Raw genomic sequence first — 23974 nt, 5'->3', positions numbered from 1 at the left:
GCAGCATCAGCTCTACCCTGTCCAGGTTACCAACCCAGCTAATGGCTTAAAGGTGTGGATCTTTCCTGAATCTCCACCAATATTATTATTATTCCTTATACCCCAGTTGCCCCACCCCCATCCCACAAGATCCCAGATCTGTAAGTGGAAGTGGGGGATTAGGGAGGGCTATGACCCATCTTTGGCACTAATAAGAGTGCGTAAATAAAAAATACTTTTTGCATGGGCTGGGGTTGTGGCTAGGTGGTAGAATGCTTGCCTAGCATGTGTGAGGCACTGGGTCCAATTCTCAGTTCCACAGATAAATAAGCGAATAAAATAAAGGTCCATCGGGCTGGGATGTGGCTCAAGTGGTAGTGCGCTTGCCTGGCATGTGTGCGGCCTGGGTTCGATCCTCAGCACCACATACAAAGATGTGTGTCTGCCGATAACTAAAAAATAAATATTAAAATTGTCTCTCTCTCTCTCCCTCTCTCTCTCTCTTAAAAAAATATAAAAAAAACTTAAAAAAAAAATAAAAATAAAGGTCCATCAACATCTTTAAAAAATTTTTTTTAAATAAATAATTTTTGCAAATACACCAGCAGAAAGAACTTTGGATGTGAATTCCAACTTTGGCTAAAAGCAAAGGGGCAAGCCACATCAACTATCTGAGCCTCTGTTTATAGATTCATTATTCCCGGGAACAACCACTGATGTTTGGTGAGGCAGCTACATATTCTGAGCCCAGAACACTACAGTAAGCAGGAGCTATTATAAATGACTGATTGCAAGGTGATCATGGGGTAACTAAGCTTTGGCTAGGAAACTGAAACAAGGACTTTTGCCTCTTCGAGGGTGGAGGGAGAGCTCTGATAACCAGAGGCAGGGAGCCCACCCTAAAGGGGGATTCCAGAGGAAGTGGCAGCAGATCAATTCTCTAACCTTCCTGAATGTCTCCACCTGTTTTCAGAAGCCAGGGGAAGCAAGCCAGTCTTGGGAGAGGGACATAGCAAGATACTTGACAATACAGATACCCAGATATAAAGTAGGTATACAAAGTAGGTGTTCAATAAATATTTGTTGAATGAATGAGCAAATGAGGTCACCCTATTTCTCCCCCAGTTCTAATCCCAGAAATCCTCTGGGGAAACAAATCCCGACCTCCTTCCTCAAACACTGTCATCAGCAATACATGTTTATCCAGCATGCAGAGCACCCTGGGTAATGCAGGTTGGGGGCAGGGTGGCCTTCAGAGGTGACAAAGCCCTTACCCACCTATGCCTTTGGCAGATAAGGCTCAAGGAGAAAAGACTTAACACCAAGGACACAGCTTGTGTTTTAGCCATTTGGTGTGCTACATGTCACCAGAGACTGTAGTGAACCAGGCCAATCTAAGTTGACTGACCATTATTGGGAAAGGGAAGCGTTGGGTAGTTGGTTAGTAACAATGCCTGTGGGACTGAACATTTCTCACTCCCAAGTCTCAGCAGCATTCTCCAGGTGCCTGAAGGAAGCTGGTTCTCCAGGTACCTTTTCTTACTGGAGGGGGTAGGGAAGAATAAGTCTGAATATTTCAGGCCTCTGACTCAGTGCAGGAGGAAAGGAGGACAAGGTCTTTCCAGAGCTACTTCCTTTAGGGACAGTTCTCAAAACAGGGAGGAATCACCCCATCCTAATTTCCACAGCAACCCCCTCCAGAACATCCTCTTCCAGCTGGGACTCAAGAACTACTAGGGAGGGTCCCTTGCAGTATCCCTGCCTCCTCCCCTGACACACAGCACTAAAGGACTTTTTATATTTCTGGTACTGGGGATTGAGCTCAGGAGTACTCTAACACTGAGCAATATCCCCAATCATTTTTATTTATTTCGAGGCAGAGTCTTTCTAAGATGTCCAGACTGACCCTGAACTTGCAATCTCCTGCCTTAGTCTCCTGAGTAGTTGGGATTATAGGCATGTGTCACTGCAAGGGGCACTGATGGTCTTTATAAGGCAAGTGAGTGTAGGGCTAGACAGAAAAGGTAGGGAGGGGACTGTTATGGTGGCCAGCACTTGTAATCAGCCTATAATCCTAGCTATTTGCAAGGCTGAGACAGGAGGATCACAAATTCAAGGCCAGCCTTAGCAACTTAAGGAAACCCTGTCTCAAAATACAAAATAAAGGGGTTGGGGTTGTGGCTCAGTGGTAGAGCACTTGCCTTAGCATGTGTGAGGCCCTGGGTTAGATTCTCAGCACCACATATAAATAAATAAAGGTCCACCAACAACTAATAAAGTATTTTTTAAAAATTACAAAATAAAAAGGGCTGAGGATGTAGCTTCTACTTACTGCAGTGTTCTGGGATCACTGGCAAAGCATCCCTATGTTCAATTCCAGTATCATGTGGGGGGAAAACGCTCCTTCCAGAAACTAGTGAACTGCCCACCTCCAAGGTTACAACATAGTCATACTCACACACCCTATAAATGGGAAATACTGAGGCCCTGAGCCATTCATTAAGCTGGTGGGAGCAGACCTAGAACCAGGACCAAGTCTTCCAACTCCCAGGCTAGCAATCCTTTCATCCTATATTGCCTCTGAAGGTGAGCACTGTCTCCTCCCAATTCATCACTGTGGACAGGAAGAGGAGTCCAGAAAACTGCAGATGCAGGGGCCAAAATCCCTGCCATCAGGGAGGTCAAAATCCATGTGCAAGGTCAGATAAGTTGTCAAGGGAATGTTTCCCCATCTAGAAGCTCCAGGCTCATGTCCTGCCCTCCAGAGACTGACCCAATCATCCAGCAGATCAGCACCTTCTCTCTTGCCCACAATATCCTCTCCTCCTGCCAGTCAAGCACTGAAGGGGTAAGGAAACAGCAGCAGTCCTCTAAGTCCCTTCCCTACAAGAGCAAGTTCAAATGTGTTTCAGAATCTCTAACCCCACCGCTTCCTCCTGACTCAGGGGCCAAAGGTCACTGAGGAATGGCAACCCCAAGGGGGCAGGGAGAGACAAACTATCCAATGAACTAACCTGTCCCAAACAAAACCTGCACCTTTCTTGTATGTAGTTCCCCCCACCCCACTCCTGAAGGTTAGGATAGAAAAGAGGAACTATTTAGACTTGGAGCCACCTTGGGATGGTGGAGGAGGGGACTGAGGCCTTTCTTCCAGACCACGGAGGGGACTCAAGGAAGAGCAGGCTTACCTTAGGATCTTAAGAGCTTAACAAGAGGGCAGGATCCTACCCCAAACTGTGCTGGAAACACCCAGTTCTGCTCTCCACCCCCCTCTAAAAGTATAATGGCAACCAGATGAACGAGTCCAGCTTGGGCGGGGGGTGGGGGGGGGAGGGGGACGCCTAAGGGCCCCAGGGACGGCGAATTTCCAGAAGGCCACCCTCCCCTCCCCCCCAAACACCTCCCCCTTTTCTCGGCTTCCCCAGAACTCAACCAACCCCACCCTCCATTGGAGAAACCTGCTTTGAAAAGTTAGCTCTTTGTTCTACAAGCCGATCTTCAGACAGAGCACAATTTCAAGAGATCTCTGCGAAGAGTCCCCCACCCACCCAACCCTAGCACCCGACCCCGCCCGGTTCGGGCTGCACTGCCCAGCATCAGGAGTTGGCTTGTAATTCGAGGTGGGGGCTGGGAAGATGTGAAGGAGGACTGGCTGGTCCTTTAACCACAGAACCACCAAGGGGGGGGGGGGGCTCCAGGTCGTTCCAAAAAGGGGTTCTCGAGGCAGGGCTCGGGTCCTCACCCGAAGCCCCCTTCCCAGAGGCGACCTTCGCCAGGCGATCGTCCGCGCTGGGGGCCTCCAGGCCAGGAAGCCGGGCCGGGGGTGGCCAGAGCAGCAGGTTTCGCCGGCCCCCGGCCGCCGCCCCGCCCCCGCCGCCCCCTCCCCCCAGTGCCCCGCGCTTCCGCGTACTTGGCGCTCGGCGCGGCGGGGAGAGGGAGCGGCCGTCTGCTCTCACTCTCCTGGCCCTGGGGGGCGGGACTGCACCTCTAACCTTCCCCGCACACACACACCCCGGGCCTGGCTTCCTTGTGTTGTCCCAGCCCCTGGTCACAGAGACCACCCTTCTCCAGCAGTGGCTGCCCGCCTCGTCCTGGATCTCCCAGCTCCCAGACCCCAAGGGGTCCGTTCCCACACCCAATGACACCGCCCACCCTCCTTCCCTTCCCCAGGGATCGCGGGGATGAGGCGGCAAGACCCAGCCCCTCTCTCCTCCCCCTCCTCCGAGCTCGGGGTTGCCTAGACGCGTCTCCGAGTCCCGGAACTCACCTTATCCAGACAGTTCACCTTCTCCGTGGGGTACACGATCTTGCCGCACCGGGCACAGTTGGGGTTCATGGCTCCGGAAAAGACTGGGGCGGGGATGCCCGAGCTCAAGCACGTTCTCTCCCCCGGCGGGCTGGCGGGAGGCGGCCGCGGCTGCACTATACTGGCGGCGGCGACGGCGGCTGGAGCTGGGGAACTGGCCTCCGCCTCCGCCCTCCTTCCCCTAATAAACACAGCGGGGAGGAGGGGCTGCACCGGGGCGGGGACGCGCCTCGGGCGCGGACAGGGGCGCGCGCGACGAGGCGCGCTCCCCGGGCGACGTGGGGCTGCGCGGGGGCGGGTTCCGGGGCGGGCTGTGGGACCCGGGTGCTAGAGCCCCAGCTCTCCCAGGCAGACGGTGCGCTTTGCCTAGGGCCTTTCCCGCGCTGGAGGCGGTGTCGAGCCGAGCTGGCAGCAAATCTGGAGTGCCCAGGCTCCGAGGGACTGGCGAACCCCTTTCACCCGTCGAGGGCGGGGTTGGAACACTCCTGAACGCCCAAGCAGATTCTCCAGATTCAGGGACTTTCCTTCCTACCAGTGGGTGAACCTGCAGCCTGAACCGGAACCCCGCTTCCCCGCCCCGGCAGTTAGCTCCCTTCCCGCCCACGTCCTTTCCCACATTTGTGGGGCGGAACCTGTCCTTTGCCACTAGACTCAGAGCCTCGGGATCGAGGCTAGATCTTCGTCTCCGCGCTTCTGCGGTGCAGCTTTCCCCGGGGTTCCTCGGATTCAGGCACCTTCTGCTTTCAACTTGGTCCCTTTCCTCCTTAATCCGTTTCTCCTTATTCTTAGTTCGTACCTGCCTAGCAGCTGCAACACTGTTTTAGCACCCAAAAGAGCCACCTCCAACCGCAGGAGCGGCACGGGGGTATAGCTCAGTGGTAGAGCATTTGACTGCAGATCAAGAGGTCCCTGGTTCAAATCCGGGTGCCCCCTTGGTGTCTTTTTCTCCTCTATGTAATGAGCATAATTCCTTTTTTCATTCTCAATTCACATTTTTACGTTGTATCCTAGGTTATAAGAAAACAAAAACGGGGGCGGGGTGAGTCCCTTCCTCGTTTTCCAACCTTAGCCGAAAGCTTTCTGTTTTGCTTTGTGTCCACCGGAAGGTGGTGGTGTGGGTTGAGTGCACTATCAGATACTAAAGATGCACGTCCCCATACTGGCGCCAGAGGTGGGATTTCTGCTGCCACCACCACAAGTGTATCAGGCACTTCAGGACGCTGGGTTCGGGGTACAGGATGACTACCCCAGGTTGTCGTTCGTATCCGATGGGGGCAGGGGTGGGTCAAAGAGGGAAATCCACAGGCACAGCCCTTTCCAACTTCAACTTTTTCCTTTTTTCTTCTTTATTTTATATTATTATTTTTATTGTTGTTTGTTTTGTTCGACTTCATTACCATTGAACATGGACATGTTGTGTTCACCCTTCCCTATTGCTCATGACAGAGAGAGACTGAAGACATTTCAGGAACAGTAAAATGACCAATACATGCCTATCCGTTTACTTTAATGTACGAAAATTAAGTTACCCCGTTGCAAACCATAGAAATGAATGCACGCGGCAAAATTATCCTGAGGGCTTGTTTCTGATTCTTAGAGCTGGAATGGGCCCCAGAGAATTAGCTTTTCCAGTAATTTCCCAGGTGATGCTGGTGATACTGGTTCCCCGAACACACTTTGAGGAACAGTGGACCGGTTATCTAGTTTCAAATTCTAAAGATGTGAACAGATATCTGCTGGCTGTGTGACCATGTCATTGTGTGGTTGGAGAAAAATGATAAGTTTGAGGGAGAATCAAGGGCATCCCTTCCACTAGGTTTTGCCCCAAAAAAGGAAAAAATAAGGGAGACAAGCAGAGGCATGTTGCTTGAGTCAGGGGGAAACTGTGATATTTTAAATCCGGAATCTGATTGTGTCATCCCTAGGGACCTAGGGAAATACTTGGGCACATTTTTCCCCCAGTTCCCATTACAGCGAGCTGCTGGGCTGGACACGGAGATAAGTAAGAGCCATGGTGCAAAACCCAGGCTGCAGAAACAGCTAACCAGCATTTCTCCCCTTTCCCAGACACCAACCCCTGAACATGGCACCTGTAGATTATCAAGCCAAGGCCCTGCCTTTGTGCTAATATAAAGAAGGGAAGTTACTTTCAACCTGTCATCTCTGTACTATGACCCCTTAAACTTGGCCAGAATATAAGCTTTCTGAACCTGGATTCATCCTTAGTCTTTTCAACCAGGGTATGAACTAGGCAAAATAGTACTGCTCTGACCCTAACATGCCTTTTTTTTATTTTTTAAAACCCCAAATCAAATTATAATTAACAATAATCAGTGGGTTAGTGAACAATTTCTAAGATGATAATAACTCATTGCCTTGCCTCTACCTATTGAGGGTGCAGGTGGGCTTTTTATCACATAGTCAGGGTCGAAGACTCAAACCTACTAAAGCTACCTACTGTGTTGCTGCTAGTTCTTGGACACCAGGAACCAGGGGGGAAAATTATGCTAGTGGAAGAATCAAAGGACATTTTTCAGAAGTTTTGAATCCAGAAATCCCCTAGTGACTGGTTATCTGAGTCACCTGTGAAAAATAGTAAAGTACTAGCAAGGGGGCACCCGGATTTGAACCGGGGACCTCTTGATCTGCAGTCAAATGCTCTACCACTGAGCTATACCCCCTTTGCTGGTAAGTGCCTCTGAATTCTTTTTACTTGGACTATCAAGTTTTCATTCTGAAAGTCATCTATCCAAAATTAAGACATTTTTGCTAAATGACATTGAATTTACCAATGAGAGAGGCATAAATGAAAAAAAAAAAAAAACATGTTTGAAAACATGTAAACGTAGTTTTTTTTCTGGGCTCAGTTCTTTGTTCATAACACCACTCATTTCTTTCCCCTCACAAGTCAGAACTGGAGAGGGAAACTTTTCCCATGGTCTCTCTAAAAGGAATACAAATAATAACTAAAAAGACACCTCCACTGAGGCCTTCTGGGTGTACAAGCTGTTGGTTCCCCACTTTTTTTTTTTATTTATTTTTTTTTTTATGGAGCACTCACTGTGCAGAACAAACTTTCAACAGAAAGATACGGAGTTTCTAACTCACTGAGTTTACAATCTACTGGGGACAGACTGGAAATAAACACAAGTGAATAAACAAGGAAATAGAGCAGTGATAAAGGAAATTATTGAAATAAAGACCAAAATGTAATTAAGAAGGTACTGGGATTATTTCAAGTTGGACAGCCATGGAAGGCTTTTTTCTCCCCTTTTCTTGAGGAGTGAACCCAGTGCCTTAGGCACACATGCTAGGGAAGGACTTTTACCAATAAACTACCTTCCTAGCTCCATGGAATCCCCCTTTTTTTTTTAATATATATATTTTTAGTTATACATGAATGCAATATCTTTATTTTGTTTATTTATTTTTAGATGGTGCTGAGGATCAAAACTAAGTGCCTCACACATGTGAGCACTCTACCACTGAGCCACAACCCCAGCCCCACAGAAGGCCTTTTTGAGCAGATAAATTGGCAGTTCAAACCTGAATAACATGTAGAAAGCAGCCATTTGGCAATCTATGGGGGAAAGGTACTGAAGGTGAAGGAAATGGCTACTACAACATCCCTGAGGCTTGAGGAAGTTGGACCACGGTAGAGCAATTTGAGAGAGCTCCAAAAATAGCCAGGGGTGAGTGACCCAGGTTTGTAATTCCAGCAACTCAGAAGACTGAGGCAAGAGGATCACAAGATCCTGGGCCAGCCCCAGAAATTTAGCAAGATCCTGTCTCAAAATAAGCACATCACGGAGGAACTGAGTGGTAGAGCAAATCTGATCACCTCACGGCCAGAAGCACAAGAGAGAGGAACAAGCTCGGGTCTCACTATCCCCCTTATGGGCACATCCCCAGTGACCCAAAGACATCCCAGTAGGTCTCACTACCTCTCAATAGTACCACTCTGGGAAGAAACTGTTAACATATGGGCCTTTGGGGGGACTTTTAAGATCCATATTATAGCAATATCAATTATTTGGAAGCTAATTTTTAAATGTTGTCTTTTTCTGTTTTCACTGTTGGAGATCAACCAAACCTCTTGTTTCAGGTTCATGTGACTGTGAGGTTAAGAAAACATTGCAGAGTAGACTGACAGGATGGAGACCCAGGGAAGAGCTGCTGGGGATATACCTCTGTAATAAAGCATCCCTGGGTTCAATTCCTAGTACCAACAACAACAAAGAGAGAGAGAGAGAGAGAGAGAGAGAGAGAGAGAGAGAGAGAGACAGAGAGACAGAGACAGAAACACCAAGTTTGTGTGGGCCTTGTTGGTCAATTAAGTTTGGATTTTATATGAAATGACAGTGTAGCTCAGTGGTGGAATGCTTGCTTAGCATGCACTGGAGACCCTGGATTCACTCCTTAGCATTGGGAGGAAAAAAAAGAGTAGATCTCATGTTAGGTGTTCTTACCACATTAAAAAAGAGATAGTGGGTAGACATTGAGAGACCAGTTAGGAATCTATTGCAATGATGTAGGTGAAAGATGGTGACAAGGTCTTAGACTTTGGTGTATGAGTTTCCTGTTGTTGCTGTAACAAATCACCACGATTTATTTGCTTAGCACAGCACAGATTTATTATCTTACAGTTCTGGAGGTCAAAATTTAAAAAATTAGGGTTGGGGATATAGTTCAGTTGGAGAGCATGTGGCTAGTATGCACAAGTCCCTGGCTTTGATTCCCACTACCACCAAAAATAAATAAATTCCAAAATCAATTTCACTGGGCTAAAAATCAGAACGTTATCATGTCTCCATTACTTCTGGAAGCTCTAAGTCCCTTGACACTTCCAGCTTCTAGAGGCTGCTACATTTGTTGGTTCATAGCCCATTCCTCAATGGCATCAACCAGCAGCATGGCATCCTCTCCCCCTGTGCCATCCTTACACCTCTCTGACTGACCTTCTTGCTTCCTCCTTATAAGGACCACTGTAATTACTTTGAGCTCACCTGGATAATCCAGGGTAATCTCCTCATCTCAAGATCTTTGATTTAATCACATCTGCAAGTCACACATTCACAAGTGGGTTCACAAGGTACTTGAGATAGGGACATATTTGGAGGGCTGTTATTTATTCTACCATAATTTGGAACAGCAGAGGTGGAAAAATATACAGGCATGCAGATTGCTCCTGGCAAGGCAGCCTTATCATTTACTGTAGTTGGATGGCTCATGAAGGATGAGAGAAAGAATCAAGAATGATCGGTATTTTTTTATCTTTTACTATCTAGGGTAGTCATGTGTTTTCCTCAAATTAAAAATTTTTTAAAGGGGGAAAAGTAGCCAGATGAATGAGAAGTTGTGGTCCATTTGTGTGCAATGTGTCAAAATGCATTCTACTGTTATTTATAACTAATTAGAACAAATTTTGAAATTTTTTAAAAAGAGGGAAAAGGATAAATGTAGGGAAAAAAAATCAAGAGTTTTTTTTGTTGTTGTTGTTTGTTTTTTTAAGGTGAGGATGTAGCTCAGTGGTAGTGTCACCAGAGGAGGCCTCAGGAATTTCCAGAGTGGGGGAATCTCAACTCAGGATTAGTGGTGTTCTTGACATACATTATAGAACTAATTTTAATACTCTGTTTTGCTGGGCACGGTGGTACATGCCTGTAATCCCAGTGGCTGGGGAGGCTGAGGCAGGAGGATCTCGAGTTCAAAGGCCAGCATCAGCAATTTAGCAAAGCTCTAAGCAACTCAGTGAGACCCTGTCTCTAATTAAAAATAAATAAATTTTAAAAAAGGTTGGGGGTGTGGCACAGTGGTTAGGTGCCCCTGAATTCAATCCCCAGTACCAAAGAAAAACAAACAAAAAAGAATGTGTTGGGTCAGTCAGAGATGGACAGAGATTTATTTAGCAAAGCAGAGACACATTCAAGGAAGAATGCACTCTATCACAAGAGTGAGATGCAATTTGGGGGCTGGGACTCTTCTTTTAAAGGAAACTTGATACCAGGTATGGTGGCTGTAATTTCAGTTGCTCAGGATGCTGAGGCAAGAGTATTACAAGTTTGGGGTCAGCCTGGGACAACTTAGTAAGGACCTAAGTAACTTAGTGAGAACCTGTCTCAAAATAAAAAATAGCTTAGTGATAGAAAATCCCTGGGTTTGGGCTGGGGATGTGGCTTAGCGGTAGAACGCTCACTCGCCTAGCACATGCGAGGCCCTAGGTTCCATCCTCAGCACCACATAAAAATAAATAAATGAAGATATTGTATCCAACCAAAAAATAAATATTAAAAAAAGAAAAGAAAGAAAAAAAAAAGAAACAAAATCCCTGGGTTCAAGCCCAAATACTGCAAATAAATGAAAAAAGAAAACTTGGTTGGGTATGGGAAGGCATGTGGGAATATCAGTCTGGTGGTCTGTCCTCAAGATCTTTAGGTTGACATGGTCTCCATTATCTGCTGTAGATAATGTTGGAAAGATTTTTAAATATATTATGTCTGCTTTGCTTGATCTTTTTATTTTGTGGGCTAATTATCAGTACAGAAAGGTAATTTTCATAAGTGAGTGAATTTATGGGAACTCTAAGATTTACTGATTTCTCAGAAATTTGGGCATGACAGGCCTGGGAGAAGAATGAACTTGAGGAATGACAGGCATGGAAAGGTATGCACAATTTCAAGTCAAAATTGTATTTCCTGCAGGGCATGGTCATGCACGCCTGTAATCTCAGCAACTCAGGAGGCTGAGGCAGGAGGATCACAAATTCCAGGCTGGCCTCAGCAACTCTGCAAGGCCCTAAGCAATTTAGCAAGAATCTGTCTCAAAATAAAAATAATTTTTAAAGAGTCTGGGGATGGGCTGGGGATGTGGCTCAAGCGGTAGCGCGCTCGCCTGGCATGTGTGCGGCCTGGGTTCGATCCTCAGCATCACATCCAAACAAAGATGTTGTGTCTGCCGAAAACTAAAAAATAAATACTAAAATTCTTTCTCTCTTAAAAAAAAAAAGAGTCTGGGGATGTAGCTCAGTGGCCAAGCTCCCCTGAGTTAAATACCTAGTACTAAAAAATACAAATAAAAGATAGATAAAATTGCATTTTTTTGTTCTTCCTTTTGTCTCTTTTCTACTCCCCGCCCCCATCTTACCCCAGTAGTATGTGATGTCCTGGATTAAATCACCAGCACCAGAAAATCAGTTTGTTTTTAATGTTCTTGTACAGAAAGTAATAAAGTACAGCCCCTGATCTTTATAGATTCCACACGCTAGTATCACAGTTACCTTTATTTTCTTGCAGTGCTAGGGACTGAGCAGAGGACTTCCCACAAAGTGAGGCAAATATGCTACCATTGAGCTACACCTTTGGCCAAGGTACCTAGTAGACATTTAAGAGAAGAGGAATATGCAGCTGGAGCTCCAGTAACCAGTGTTTATGGGAAAGATTCAGGTTGGAAGTAGAAATTTGGGGGTTGTCAGTGGATTGATGATACTTGTGGAAAGAGGTAGTTATCTCAGATGTGTTGGAATTGGTTCAAACTAGCATGGGAAAAACCAGTGGCTAAAATTTCAGGATATTTTAAAAGTTTGATTTCAATTTGGTAACTTGAAATCAGCAGGGGTGTATATATGCACCACTGGAATTGGCAAACACTAAGACTCAGGTCCCCCAGAGACAGTTGGTAGGCATTTATCAGCACACTACTGTTTCCTCCAAAAAGAGGCAAGCTGTTCAGCTGAATGAGAGAGGAGGAGAGAGAAAATGTGGGGAGTTTGTGACAGGAGAACGTTCATGAGATGATCATTTAGGAGCGTGAAAAAGTAAACATATTTGAGCAGTGGGTCAGAATGCTAAGCAGAGTCTGTTTGAGACTGGTGGAGTGACATAAACTTGTGTGCTTTTCTTCTACAAATGTCATCTGCTTGGGTAGGTGCAATATTGATGCAATCCCATGGTTGAATTTAATTAGGTTGTGGGTTGGTAGGGGAGTACAACCTGAGGCTTACAGTGAACCAGTCACAATGCCCAGTACTTTGGGGAATGCAAAAAAGAATGCAAAAAGATGCCTTCCTCAAGAGACACATTGTGTACCCAGCAACCCAGGAGGCTGAGGCAGGAGGATTACAAGTTCAAAGCCAGCCTCAGCAATGTAGTGAGACCCTGTCTCAAAATAAAAAAATTAAAAGGGCTAAAAGGGCTGAGGAAATATATGGCTCAGTGATTTAGTGCCCCTAGGTTCAATCTCTGGAAGAATAATAATAATAATAATAATAATAATAATAATAATAATAATAATAGAAAAAAAAGAAAAGAAATACACCATTTGGTTGGAGAAATAAAGATACATATGCTAAGCAAACAAGCACCCAAGCCCATCGTGGTGGCACATGCCTTTTAATCTTGGCAATTTGGGAGGCTGAGGCAGGGGGATGAAGGGTTCAAAGTCAGCTTCAGCAATTTATTGATGTCCTAAGTCCCTTAAAGGGCCAGGGATGTGACTCCAAGGTTAAACACTCCTGGATTCAATCCTTAGTACCAAAAGAAAAGAAAAGAAAATACCCAAAAGTAAAAAAAAAAAAAAAATGCAGAAAGCAGAACTTGGGCTTGGGTGCTTGTTTGCTTGGCATATGTATCTTTATTTCTCCAACCAAACGGTGTATCCAAGTAGTTGATAATGAGAGAAATGAGAGTAGCTCAGTGGTAGAGTGCCTGCCTCCCTAGCCTGCTGGAGAAACTAAGTTGTAGACTTTCTTTTGCAGTACTAGGAATTGAAATCAGGGGTGCTGTACCACTGAGTTAAATCCCCAGTCCTCTTTTTATTTTATTTTATTTTGAGACAGTGTCTCTTTAAGCTGCTAGAGCTACCTTGAACTTGAAATCCTCCTGCCTCAGCCTCCTAAGTAGCTTGGGATCACAGGTGTGTACCACCATCAGGCCAAAGTCATAGACTTCTTAAAAACTGAAGTGAGAAAGAAGAAATGGGCAATCACCGTTGCAAAGAATTAAAAATTTTCCTATCTTGAATAAAATTTGATGTTTGAAGGAGCCAGCGGAGGGGGATTGATGAAAAATGCTGAAGAGAATGGAGAAAATGGGGACAAGTCTGCCTGGGAGCAGAGAGGGTCTAGGAAGGACAGGGAAACACTCCCTCTTGTGAGCACAGCTTTGGGCTGGGTATTCAATACAGTTGAGGCTGCAGGCAGGGAGGAGAGAAATTAGACTTGAAGAATCCTCAGAAGTCGGAGGTAGAAAAAGCAGTAGTGATGGAAAAGAGGCATCCTATGGCATGTACCCATGGGACTTTCAAACCTTCAAACCTGAATAGGATTCAACTTTCTCCTCTTTGGCTTGGGTCAGGCTTGCCTTTGCAAACTTCTCTTCGTTCTTTGGTATCACCCCAGAAAACCTAACAGAGTGTATCATAGATACTAAAATATCTCAATCGCTGGAGGCAACAGCTGGTTAGTAAACACTGCATTTAAGATATAAGCTCCTCCTTTGCAGCAGAGGGGGTATAGCTCAGGGGCAGAGCATTTGACTGCAGATCAAGAGGTCCCTGGTTCAAATCCGGGTACCCCCTAGTACCTTCACTTTTAAAATTGAAGGCAAGACCAAGAATATACTTCATATTCTAGTGGTGAGAAAAACATGGGGACATTAATTACATATGTGATAGCATTGGGAGGACCTTCCTCTGAATCAGTGGTTTGTGGATTATGCCATGGAGACCCTCAGATGTCTGTGAGATACTTTCAATGCAGAAAAAGTGGGTTATTCTCACATTAAGAGTAACATTACTTACCTGTTATTCTCTTTAGTCCATGAGAAAACAAAGTAACTTCCCAGAGGCTACATGGTATACATCACAATAGATTAGATGTTGAAATAAGGAAAAATAAAAACAACAACAAAAACCCTATTTTTCATTAAGCCAGATGTTAAAGGGATTTTAAAAAATAAATAAATAAATAAAACAAAGCTGCTCTTGTTACTGTATCATTTGTCTTTGGGAAAATACAATTATTTTTCATTTTTAAAGTGTCTAAAGTGTTATTTAAAAGCAGGACAAGGTGGTATACAACTGTAATTCCAGCAATTTAGGAGGCTGAGGCAGGAGATTTGCAAAATCCTTTTCTCTGCACTGAAATCCACTTTTTTCTTCACTAAAAGGGTCTCACAGTCATCTGATGGTCTCCATATGGGAATTCACCAGCCATTGGTTCAGAGGATACTCTTCTCAATATTATCACATTGTAGCTAATTTTCTTGCCCGGTCTAGGTAATTTAGAAAGACCTTGTCTCAAAATAAATAAGAAGGGCTTGGGATATAGCTCAGTGGTGGAGCACTTGCCTAGCCTTCACTGAGGCCCTTGGTTTTAATCCCCAGTACTGCAAACAAACAAACAAAAAACTTTTTCCTAAAAAAAGAAACTAAGTAGAATAGTTTGGGGGTATGGCTGAGTGGTAGAGTGCTTACTTATCATGTACAAGGCCCTGAGCCTAATCCATAGATTTAATATCCAGTAACAGGGCTGGAGTTGTGGCTCAGTGGTAGAGTGCTTGCCTAGCATGTGTGAGGTACTGGGTTCAAACCTCACATAAAAATAAACAAACAAAATAAAGGCATTGTGTCCATGTGCAACAATAAAAAAAAATATCTAGTAACAGACACACATATAAAGAGATTTTTTTTTCTTTTCTTTCTTTTTTTTTTTTTTTTTTTGTTTTGGTAATGGATATTGAACCCAGAGGCACTCAACCACTTTTTTTGTTTGTTTGTTTTTTGAGACCTCAAAAATTTTTAAATTTTGCCTCCCCACTTCCTGATCACTCAGTCTGCTCTTTTTTCAGGTCTCACTACGTTTCTTACGACCTCACTAAATTGCTGAAGCTGGCCTTGATTTCACAATCCTCCTGTGCTGCTGGGAGTGTAGGCATGCACCACTATGCCCAACTCTTGAAAACATCTTGATTCTTTAACAGTCCATATTTTGTTGCCTTTGCATCCAAAACACATCCACAGTTGGACTACATTACATTGCCTCTACTGATACTATTGTAATCCAAGCCAACATCCCTTCTCTCCTGGGCCATAGCTCCCTAAGAGGTCTCCTATGTTCTGAGGTATAGTTAGATCCTGTCCCTCTTCTGCTTAAAATCAGGCAATAGTTTCCCATTTCACTCAGGAACTGCCACAATTTGACACTGGTGTACAAAGCAGCACATGATTCGTTTCTAGATTATTTATTTATTTTATCAGAGATTGAACTCAGGGGTGCTTAACCACTGAGCCACATCCCCAGCCCTTTTTAAAATTTTATTTAGAGACAGTGTCTCACTGAGTTGCTTAAAGCCTCACTAAATTGCTGAGGTTGGCTTTGAACTCATGATCCTCCTGCCTTAGGCTACTGAGCCCTGCTCTAGGATTTTTGTTTTTCAAAAATGCTTTATTATTTTTAATTTATTTCATTACTATTGACCTTTTCTTCTACTATTCTCCTGTCACTCACCTCCCCAGTCACACCAGGCTTCCCCATTGGTTTTCATAAGATTCTCATAAGATTCACTCCTGCCTTCTGGCTTTTCATTGGCCTTTGTTTCTGTCTGAACCTCCCTTCAGATAGGTAACTCTCCTTGCCTTCAAGTCTGCTCTAATGTCAACTTCAATGAAACCTGCTCTGACCTATATTTGATTTTTGTAATTTGCCTCCCTACCTCCTGATCACTCAGTCTGCTCTTTTTTCATAATACTTGTCTCCATCTAACACATATTACAAACAGAAATTTTAAAATGATTATTTATTGGGCTACAGTTAGGGTTTTGCGTCTAATATCTATTTGACTAGGGTTAGGATTTTCTGCCTCCACCTACACCCTGTCAGAATGAAATCTCCGTAAAGGCAAGAATGTTGGTCTAGAGAACATTGAATTTTTTAGAATTCCACATGAATCATGTGAAATAGGTCTTGACTTCCTCATTTCTAGATAAATCATTGCATTTAAGATTTTTAAAAAGCCTTTCAATAGTCAACAGATGAATTGATAAAAAAAGAAAACGTGGCATATATACCCAATGGAATATTACTCAGCAATAAAAGAGAATAAAATCATGGCATTTGCAGGTAAATGGATGGAGTTAAAGAAGATAATGCTAAGTGAAGTTAGCCAATCTCAAAAAGCCAAATGCTGAATGTTTTCTTTGCTATAAGGATGCTGATTCATAGGGGATAGGAAGAGGGAGCATGGGAGGAATAGAGGAACTTTAAATAGGGCAGAGGGGTGGGAGGGAAAGCGAGAGGGCATGTGGTTAGAAATTATGGTGGAATGCGATGATCATTATTATCCGATGTACATGTATGAAGACACAAATTGGTGTGAAAATACTTTGTGTACAACCAGATATATGAAAAATTGTGCTCTATATGTGTAATAAAAAGTGTAATGCATTCCGCTGTCATATATAAATTTTAAAAAGCAAGAAAAAAAGAAAAAAAAGATTAAAGAAAAAAAGGAAGAAAAATTTTGGTCTACTATGTTCCCTAATGTAATCTGATGTATGCCCTGGCCTGAATCTGGCATAAATTAAGCGTTCAATAAACATCTGAATGAATGTATCCATGGAAGAAAAAAAAGTCAAAGAAAACTGGAGGTTGAAGTTGTGAAAAGATATAGTTAATAAAGCAATACATGTAAAAATAGTATGATACCAAATACACCAAGACCCAATGATCTTGTAGTGTGTTAGTACCACATCCCAGTGAAACCTTTTGGAGCTTGCTCTTGCCCCACCCTCAGCCCTCTCTGTTCCTGGGTTATCCCTACATGACACAAACTACTCTAATTTCTTCTTCTTCTTTTTTGGGTTACCGGGGATTGAACCCAGGGGTGCTTAACCACCGAGCAACATCGCCAGCCCTTTTTAATATTTTATTGCTGAGTTGCTTTAAGGCCTAGGTTAAATTGCTGAGGCTGACTTTTGAACTTGCGATCCTCCAGCTTCAGCCTCCCGGAGCTGCTGGGATTACAGGAGTGCACCACCACGCCCAGCGCTTTAATTACTTTTGAATCCTTACTGCCCAGAAAAGTTCTCGGTATATACGAAGTGCTCAAAAGCTGAGTAAGCTAACAAATCTACGTGGCCGTGTCCCCAGCTACTTTCAAACTCCTAGTCAGGATACCGGGTTTCACTGGCTCCTGCACACCTCAACCTCACCACCGCCCACTTGTCAGCTAAAGCTGTGGCACTGATTACGTAATCAGGCAGCGCCTGAGGGAAGAAGCTGGTTTAACTAGCCCTCACTTCCCAGGGCGGGGATGGGCGGGGCTTCGAGTTCATATCCCAGTATCCTTTGTGTCTACTTCCTTTCGGTCCTTTTCCGGCGTTCAAGATGTCGAAGCGAGGTGAGTTTTGGACCTCAAGACATCCTATTCCATCCGTCTCGAGGTGGCTGCTGGCCTTTCCGGGAGCGGCGGCCTTGGACAGCGAGGGCGCTTTGCTCTCCTCCCGGCCAGGGAGAAAGAGGTGGTGCGCCGCGAGAGCGCTGGAAGGGTCCTCTAAGTGGCCGGGTCGGGGAGCTGGATCGTTCAGCTGGCAGGATCCGGACATGATTCTAAACCGAACCCGGTGGACTCGCACCGCGAACTGAGCTGTAGTAGTGGGGTGACAGTTGACTCGGATTAGACCCGGGCTTAGGCGACCTGTGCAGTTCCTCGCCTTGCTGGAGGAACGGCGTGTTGAGAAAGGTTGAGCGAGGATTGGGTCGTCCAGGGCCCTTGGTCTCGACCTAAAGATGGTAATGGTGAGGAATCGGGCGTGTTCCGTGAGAACCGGGTAGCACGTGGGGAGGGCGTAAGTGGAAGGAATCCCAGGTGAGAGAAAGTGTCAAGGGAACTCCGAAACACGTGTAGACGGGGACCACTTTGTCCTGTTTCCCTTTTTATCCATAGGACGTGGTGGATCCTCCGGTGCGAAATTCCGGATTTCCTTGGGTCTTCCGGTAGGAGCCGTGATCAATTGCGCTGACAACACAGGTGAGGCCTTTGGCTGCATCCCCGCTACAATCCCCCTTTTAAAAGCACTCACTGGGCCTTTTGATAATGACCCATTGAGCCGTCAAGAAGGGGCAGAATAAAACACCGCTTTTGGGTGAAGTGGCAGCGTGTTGTGTTGTTTTGCTTCAATCGGTGGTGTGACAAGGTATTCTCTTCCACTTTGGGGACTGACTGCTTTGGGAGCGTGCAGGGAGAATCTTTGGAAATACTTGAATTTTATATGGGTGGTTGGGCCCAATGGGCCCTCAAAAATTTGGCTTTTTGTTTATATCCTTTTATAGGAGCCAAAAATTTGTATATCATCTCTGTAAAGGGAATCAAGGGACGGCTGAACAGACTTCCTGCTGCTGGCGTGGGTGACATGGTGATGGCCACAGTCAAGAAGGGCAAACCAGAGCTCAGAAAGAAGGGTAAGTAGATGTGGAGACTTACCTCTTCGTGGATAGTTGAGGTTCTTCACTTAACTGGAAAATGGAACATTAGTTTTATATTTTATATTCCGAAGGTCTCTAAATGCGTACTTTCCTTTCAGGTGCAGTTCTTGTTACTCACCTATTTAAGGTGTTTAATTTTTATTTTTTTAGTTGTAGACAGACACAATAAATATCTGTATTATGTCGTGCTGAGGCTCAAACCCAGGGCCTCACACATGCTAGGGGAGCACTCTACCACTGAGCCACAACCCCAGCCCCTAATGGGAATAATAGGACTGACATTTTTCCAGGTGGTTGTGAGTTGCTGAGCATCTGTTACTATTACCAACGCTAGGTGAAAACAAAATTTCAGCTATGCTTTACAGCCTGCTGCTTGAGTTGATTACTTGATCATGGCCTGCTCTCCAACGTCTTCCCACAAGGTGTAGGAATTAAAAGGACAGACCTCAGAGCACTTTCCACTTGTGCTGTCTGGCTGTAGAACTTCTGATGTTCAGTGCACTTTCTTTCAGTTGTGAACTTTCTTTCTGTGTCACCTTAAGTCTGTCTGTGTTCTGGATATCTTGCTCTTCAGAGAAGTCCTAGCCATCCCTTGGTATCTGGTACAAATGTGCTGTGGTGGGTAATGGTAACATTTTATAGTTATTCTTGTGCACCTGCATCCATTCCTCCACAACCTCCAGTAGATCTGGGGGAGGATACTGGGGATTGAACTCAGGGGCTCTTTACCACTGAGTTATATTCCCGGCCCTTTTTATTTTGAGTCAGGCTCTCACTGAGTTGCTGAGGCTGACCTTGAAGTTGGCAATCCTTGTGCCTTGGCCTACAAAGTTGCCTGGATTACAGGTGTGCAGTGCCGTGCCCAGCTAGATTTTGTGTGTGTGTGTGTTGCTGAGGATTGAACCCAGGACCTTATGCATGCAAGGCAAGCACTTTACCAACTGAGCTATATCCCTAGCCCTAGATTTTTTTTTTTTTTTAGAACTGTGAATACCTCTTGGGCATGGTAGCACGCAGGTTGTGATTAAGTGTTGATTAATTTGGGGGGGGACAAAGATGCATCTGCTAGGGCATTTTACTCTCAGAACACTTTCTGGGTCTGATTGGTGGCCTGGGGAGCTGTCAGAGAAGAGCAGAGCATACAGCCCTTACTGGTTGGGTGAGAAGGCATCTCTATTCCTATTACTAGGTGGACACACAATTTCAGCTATGCTCTAAATCTTGCTGCTTGAGTTGATTACTTGATCATGGCCTGCAGTAGGATATAATGTTGGTCTCAAATCAGTGAGGGGACAAACCAGAGATGAGCACTTAATGGTTTTTAACAATAATTGTGAATTTATAATTCTTTAATATCTTCTTTGATTATACACAATAGGTACAAAAATATAGAAATGGAGGGCTGGACTGGAAATCCAACTTCTTCAGTTTCTGGTCTTATTAAATGGTTTATAAGCAAAAGAGGCTCTTAGTAAATAAATATTAATTTATCTTTGGTACTTGGCCTCAAAATACAGAATCTGTGTCTCATATTTTCAGTGTTTGTTTCTGATTGATTGTGGTACTAGGGATTGAATTCAGGGCCTAATGCCTGCTAGGCAAGTGCTGTACCACTGATCTTCATCCCTAGTCCTAATTGTTCCTATTTTTTAAAAAATGAACTCTGGAATATTAAGTAATTTTAGGGACTGAACCCAGGACCTGATATATGCTAGGCCTTAGTATGTGTAGATGGGTTTTGTTTTTGTATGGGGGATTGAATCCATGGTGCTTAACCACTGTGTAACATACCCCTTTTCTCTTTCTTTCTTTTTTTTTTTTTAATCATTCTTTTTGAGATAGGGTTTCCCTACATTGTTGAGGCCTAGAACTTGAGAGTCTCCTGAGTCACAGTTTACAGGCATGTGGCAGCCTAAGTGCTGGGGATAGAGCTCATTGGTAGCGCACTTCCCTAGCATGTATGAGGCCCTAGGTTACATCCCTAGTACTGGGGGAAAAAAAACCACACACACATGCATATATATATCTCACATATATCACCTACAGTTGAATAGATAGAAGTCATAGGGTAGAGTTTAGTCAGGATTCTGGAATACTTAGTATGTTTAAGGAGTGTGTGCACATGCACACTGGCAGTTGTAGGTTTTCTTTGGGATTATTGGGACTTAAATGAGTTTATATTTGTAAAGCTGACACATGGTAAGTATATCTTTATTGCTGGGCACATTAGTAAATGACTAATACCAGCAACTCAGGGGGCTGAAAATAAGCCAGGCAGGGTGGTACATGCCTGTAATCCCAATAACTCACAAAGCTAAGACAGGAGGGTGGCGAAATTGAGGCACTGTCTCAAATGAAAAGAACTGGGGATGTAGCTGAGTAGTCAAGTACAAGTACCCCTGTGTTCTATCCTTGAGTTGTTGGAAGCAATTTTTAGATCAAGGTATATATACATTTAAATTTATTTTGGGGAGACACACACACACACACTGAGTAGAATATTGCTTGATAAGGGTCCAATTGCTTGGACTTAAACTATATGTGTGTCCCTGATACTTTTGATTGGGATCTTAATAGTACCCACAGGTTAGGTAAAGTATAGATAGTGCTTAACAAGTTTGTTACTATTTGTGCCCCCAAAAGAGTACAAATTTAATGGTTCAAGAAAATGCTGGCAGTTTAAAAGGGTGATGGTGTATGTACTGTCTCTTGCCCTTGCTTTTAGGAATTGGAAAGCTGATGATGGGTGGTACCTTCTGCCTTGAGACATACGTGGCTTCTGTGCTGGCACTGGGATCTGACAGGTTAATGACTGCTGTTCTTTCTCTCCCTTAGTGCATCCAGCAGTGGTAATTCGACAACGAAAGTCATACCGGAGAAAAGATGGTGTATTTCTTTATTTTGAAGATAATGCAGGGGTCATAGTAAACAATAAAGGCGAGATGAAAGGTAGGAAAACGCTCCATCTCATTCCATAGATACCTGAGGGTGGGATGCTGGGGGATTTAACACTGGTCTAGGCATACATGCAAGGGACCCTCTGTCTCACCTGTTTTGTCTTTTTTTTTTTTCCAATGCAGGTTCTGCCATTACGGGACCAGTTGCAAAGGAGTGTGCAGACTTGTGGCCCAGGATTGCTTCCAATGCTGGCAGCATTGCGTGATTCTCCAGTGTGTTTGTAAAAATAATAATACCCATTAAAAGTGCTTTCTCCCACTGCTTGCTTGCCTGTTTATTTCTTTGCTTTTCTTGTCACCTTGTAAGAAGAAATTGTTAAATTCAAACTCCTGGCATGTGTGAAGATACAGTCCTTGCTCTCTGTGTCCTTGTTGAACTTCTGGTACTTTTCCAGTTGCTGTATTTCCTATTTTGTTTTTGAACCCAGGGACACGTCTATCACTGAGCTACATATCCCGCTCTTTTCAGTTTCTACTTTGAGACCAGATACCAAGTTGCCTAGGCTGTCCTTGAACTTGCTATCTTCTTGCCTCAGCCTCCCAAGTCATTTTAGATTATAGGCTGTTGGCATCACACTTGGCTTAATGTCTTTATGGACTACTTGATTGTAGTTGTCCCATGTGTGGTTTTATTCAGTTTTTGAGGTGCTGGGGGTTCAAACCCAAGGCCTTAGCACACTAGGAGCCTGATTTGCTTCTGAGCTTCAATACTCCTAACCCACCATATATTCTGCCACCACTACAGATTGAATCCTGTGGTGTTTGTTCTGCAGAGCTAATTACCTGTCCTTTTTTAAGACAGGTCCTTGAGCCAGCCTCAGCAATTTAGTGAAGCCTTAAGCAACTTAGCAAGAGGACCCTCTCAAGGGTGGGATGGTGGCTTTAAGTTTTTGAGGCAGGATCTCCCTAAGTTCCTAAGGCTGGCTTTGAGTTTGACAATCCTCCTGCCTCAGCCTCCTGTGTTGCTGGATTGCAGGCAACACCTTGCCTGTACCACTCTTTCAAAGTGACCTTTTTCTGATGTGAAAAGGGTACAGTGACGCATGCCTGTGATCCCAGCAGTTAAGGAGGCTAAGGAAGTAGGATTGTAGGTTCAATGCCAGCCTCAGAAATGTAGCAGAGCCTTAAGCAATTACTAAGACCCGGTCTTGACAATTTAAAAAAGGCTGGGAATGTGGCTCTGGTTAAGCACCTTGGTGCCAGAAACAAAACCCAGTAAATCCTTTCTTGAGTGTTTCATCCACCAAATGAGGTTAGTTAGCACCCTATGGGGCTGGTGTGAGGAGCGAAGCAGCTTTGATGCATGAGGGTTTGTTTGGGGGGGAATTGGGGTTATTAAAAATATTATCACCTGTAGTCATAACAACCAAATGTTTTTTTATATCCTATAAGGTGAAAAAAATATGTCAATGTGTCCACATTGTTTTGTCTTTTTGTATTCGGGATTGAACCCAGAGGGGTGCTTTACTACTGAGCTATACCCCCAAGCTTTTTATTTTTTGAGACTGTCTTCACTAAGTTTCTCAGAGCCTCACTGAATTGCTGAGACTGGATCCTTGGGATTACAGGCATGAACCACCGGCCTATTGCCATTTTAAGAGAATGAATAAGAATAATTGGGGCTGGATTGGGTGGCCCATGCCTATAATCTCAGCAATTCTGAAGGATGAGGCAGGAGGATTGCAAGTTTGAGGCCACCCTTTGCTATTTGGCAAGACCTTGTCTCAAAACAACTGGGGATAGAACCCAGCAGGGAAAAGCAACTCTGGATTAAATTCTCCCTACCAAAAAAAAGTAATTGGGGTGCCAAGTGGATTAGCCAGAGGTCAGGAGACAGGAATTGTGGTCTGGCTATGGATTTGGAAAAGCTTTCTTAGCTTCAATTTGTTCCTCTGTAAAAATGAGAGTTGTAAGTAGATAGATAGCTTTCTGAACACTTCTGGTCAGTTATGGGTACAAGCTTTGCAAGGGACCTCAGCTAGGGAAATAATATGTTAATAAAGTTTGGGAGCAGAGAACCTACCCTACACTTAAAACTTGGGGAGCTCCCAAATCCAAGCAATATTCTCCCCACTTGAGTGTCCATCTCTTGCATAATCCATCCTAGGGCTATGCAAGCAACTCTCCCCACTGCTCAAGGACCTACACTGTCAACGCAGGGTGAGGGGGACAATAGGGTTTGTGTCGCAGGGGTAGTCCTTGACACCACGTAACAATGCGCAGGGCAACCCCCATCAAGGGCCCTCATCTCCA

General features: G+C 44.5%; 2 protein-coding genes and 4 non-coding genes across 7 annotated transcripts in view; 4 read left to right on the top strand and 2 right to left on the bottom strand.

Moving 5' to 3' along the window:
- Lasp1 (LIM and SH3 protein 1) overlaps nucleotides 1-4489 on the bottom strand; it is a 39421-nt gene extending 34932 nt beyond the window's left edge. Inside the window, exon 1 of one of the 2 annotated variants that reach the window (XM_046420378.2) lies at nucleotides 4247-4489. In XM_046420378.2, the coding sequence (XP_046276334.1) occupies nucleotides 4247-4315 (69 nt within the window). In that variant the 5' untranslated portion in view covers nucleotides 4316-4489. Of the gene's footprint in view, nucleotides 1-3721; nucleotides 3826-4246 lie in introns of those variants that run through there. The other variant, XM_046420379.2, reaches the window with a different exon arrangement.
- Nucleotides 4490-5146: 657 nt separating this feature from the next.
- Trnac-gca (transfer RNA cysteine (anticodon GCA)) lies at nucleotides 5147-5218 on the top strand. The gene has a single exon. It is a non-coding gene; the product is annotated as a tRNA-Cys (tRNA).
- A 1676-nt stretch (nucleotides 5219-6894) lies between these two features.
- On the bottom strand, nucleotides 6895-6966 carry Trnac-gca (transfer RNA cysteine (anticodon GCA)). The gene has a single exon. It is a non-coding gene; the product is annotated as a tRNA-Cys (tRNA).
- A 6820-nt stretch (nucleotides 6967-13786) lies between these two features.
- Trnac-gca (transfer RNA cysteine (anticodon GCA)) lies at nucleotides 13787-13858 on the top strand. Its single transcript has one exon. It is a non-coding gene; the product is annotated as a tRNA-Cys (tRNA).
- Nucleotides 13859-17606: 3748 nt separating this feature from the next.
- Rpl23 (ribosomal protein L23) lies at nucleotides 17607-21983 on the top strand. Its single transcript, XM_046420436.2, has 5 exons — nucleotides 17607-17679; nucleotides 18226-18309; nucleotides 18612-18740; nucleotides 21600-21713; nucleotides 21845-21983. The coding sequence occupies exons 1-5, from the start codon at nucleotides 17667-17669 to the stop codon at nucleotides 21925-21927; spliced, it is 423 nt and encodes a 140-aa protein (XP_046276392.1). The 5' UTR covers nucleotides 17607-17666; the 3' UTR covers nucleotides 21928-21983.
- On the top strand, nucleotides 18342-18476 carry LOC124076615 (small nucleolar RNA SNORA21). The gene has a single exon (XR_006846404.1). It is a non-coding gene; the product is annotated as a small nucleolar RNA SNORA21 (small nucleolar RNA).
- Nucleotides 21984-23974: the final 1991 nt, after the last annotated feature.

The sequence above is a fragment of the Marmota monax genome, unplaced genomic scaffold (assembly GCF_021218885.2).
Source record: "Marmota monax isolate L192 unplaced genomic scaffold, Marmota_monax_Labrador192_F-V1.1 WCK01_AAM20220418_F8-fsc00064, whole genome shotgun sequence".
NCBI lineage: Eukaryota > Metazoa > Chordata > Mammalia > Rodentia > Sciuridae > Marmota > Marmota monax.
This window is presented reverse-complemented; position numbering and strand designations above follow the sequence as displayed.

Coding starts and splice junctions, on each gene's coding strand:
- Rpl23 (XM_046420436.2), top strand. Junction 18,310..18,611: donor CAATTGCGCTGACAACACAG/GTGAGGCCTTTG, acceptor ATCCTTTTATAG/GAGCCAAAAATTTGTATATC. Junction 21,714..21,844: donor CAATAAAGGCGAGATGAAAG/GTAGGAAAACGC, acceptor TTTCCAATGCAG/GTTCTGCCATTACGGGACCA.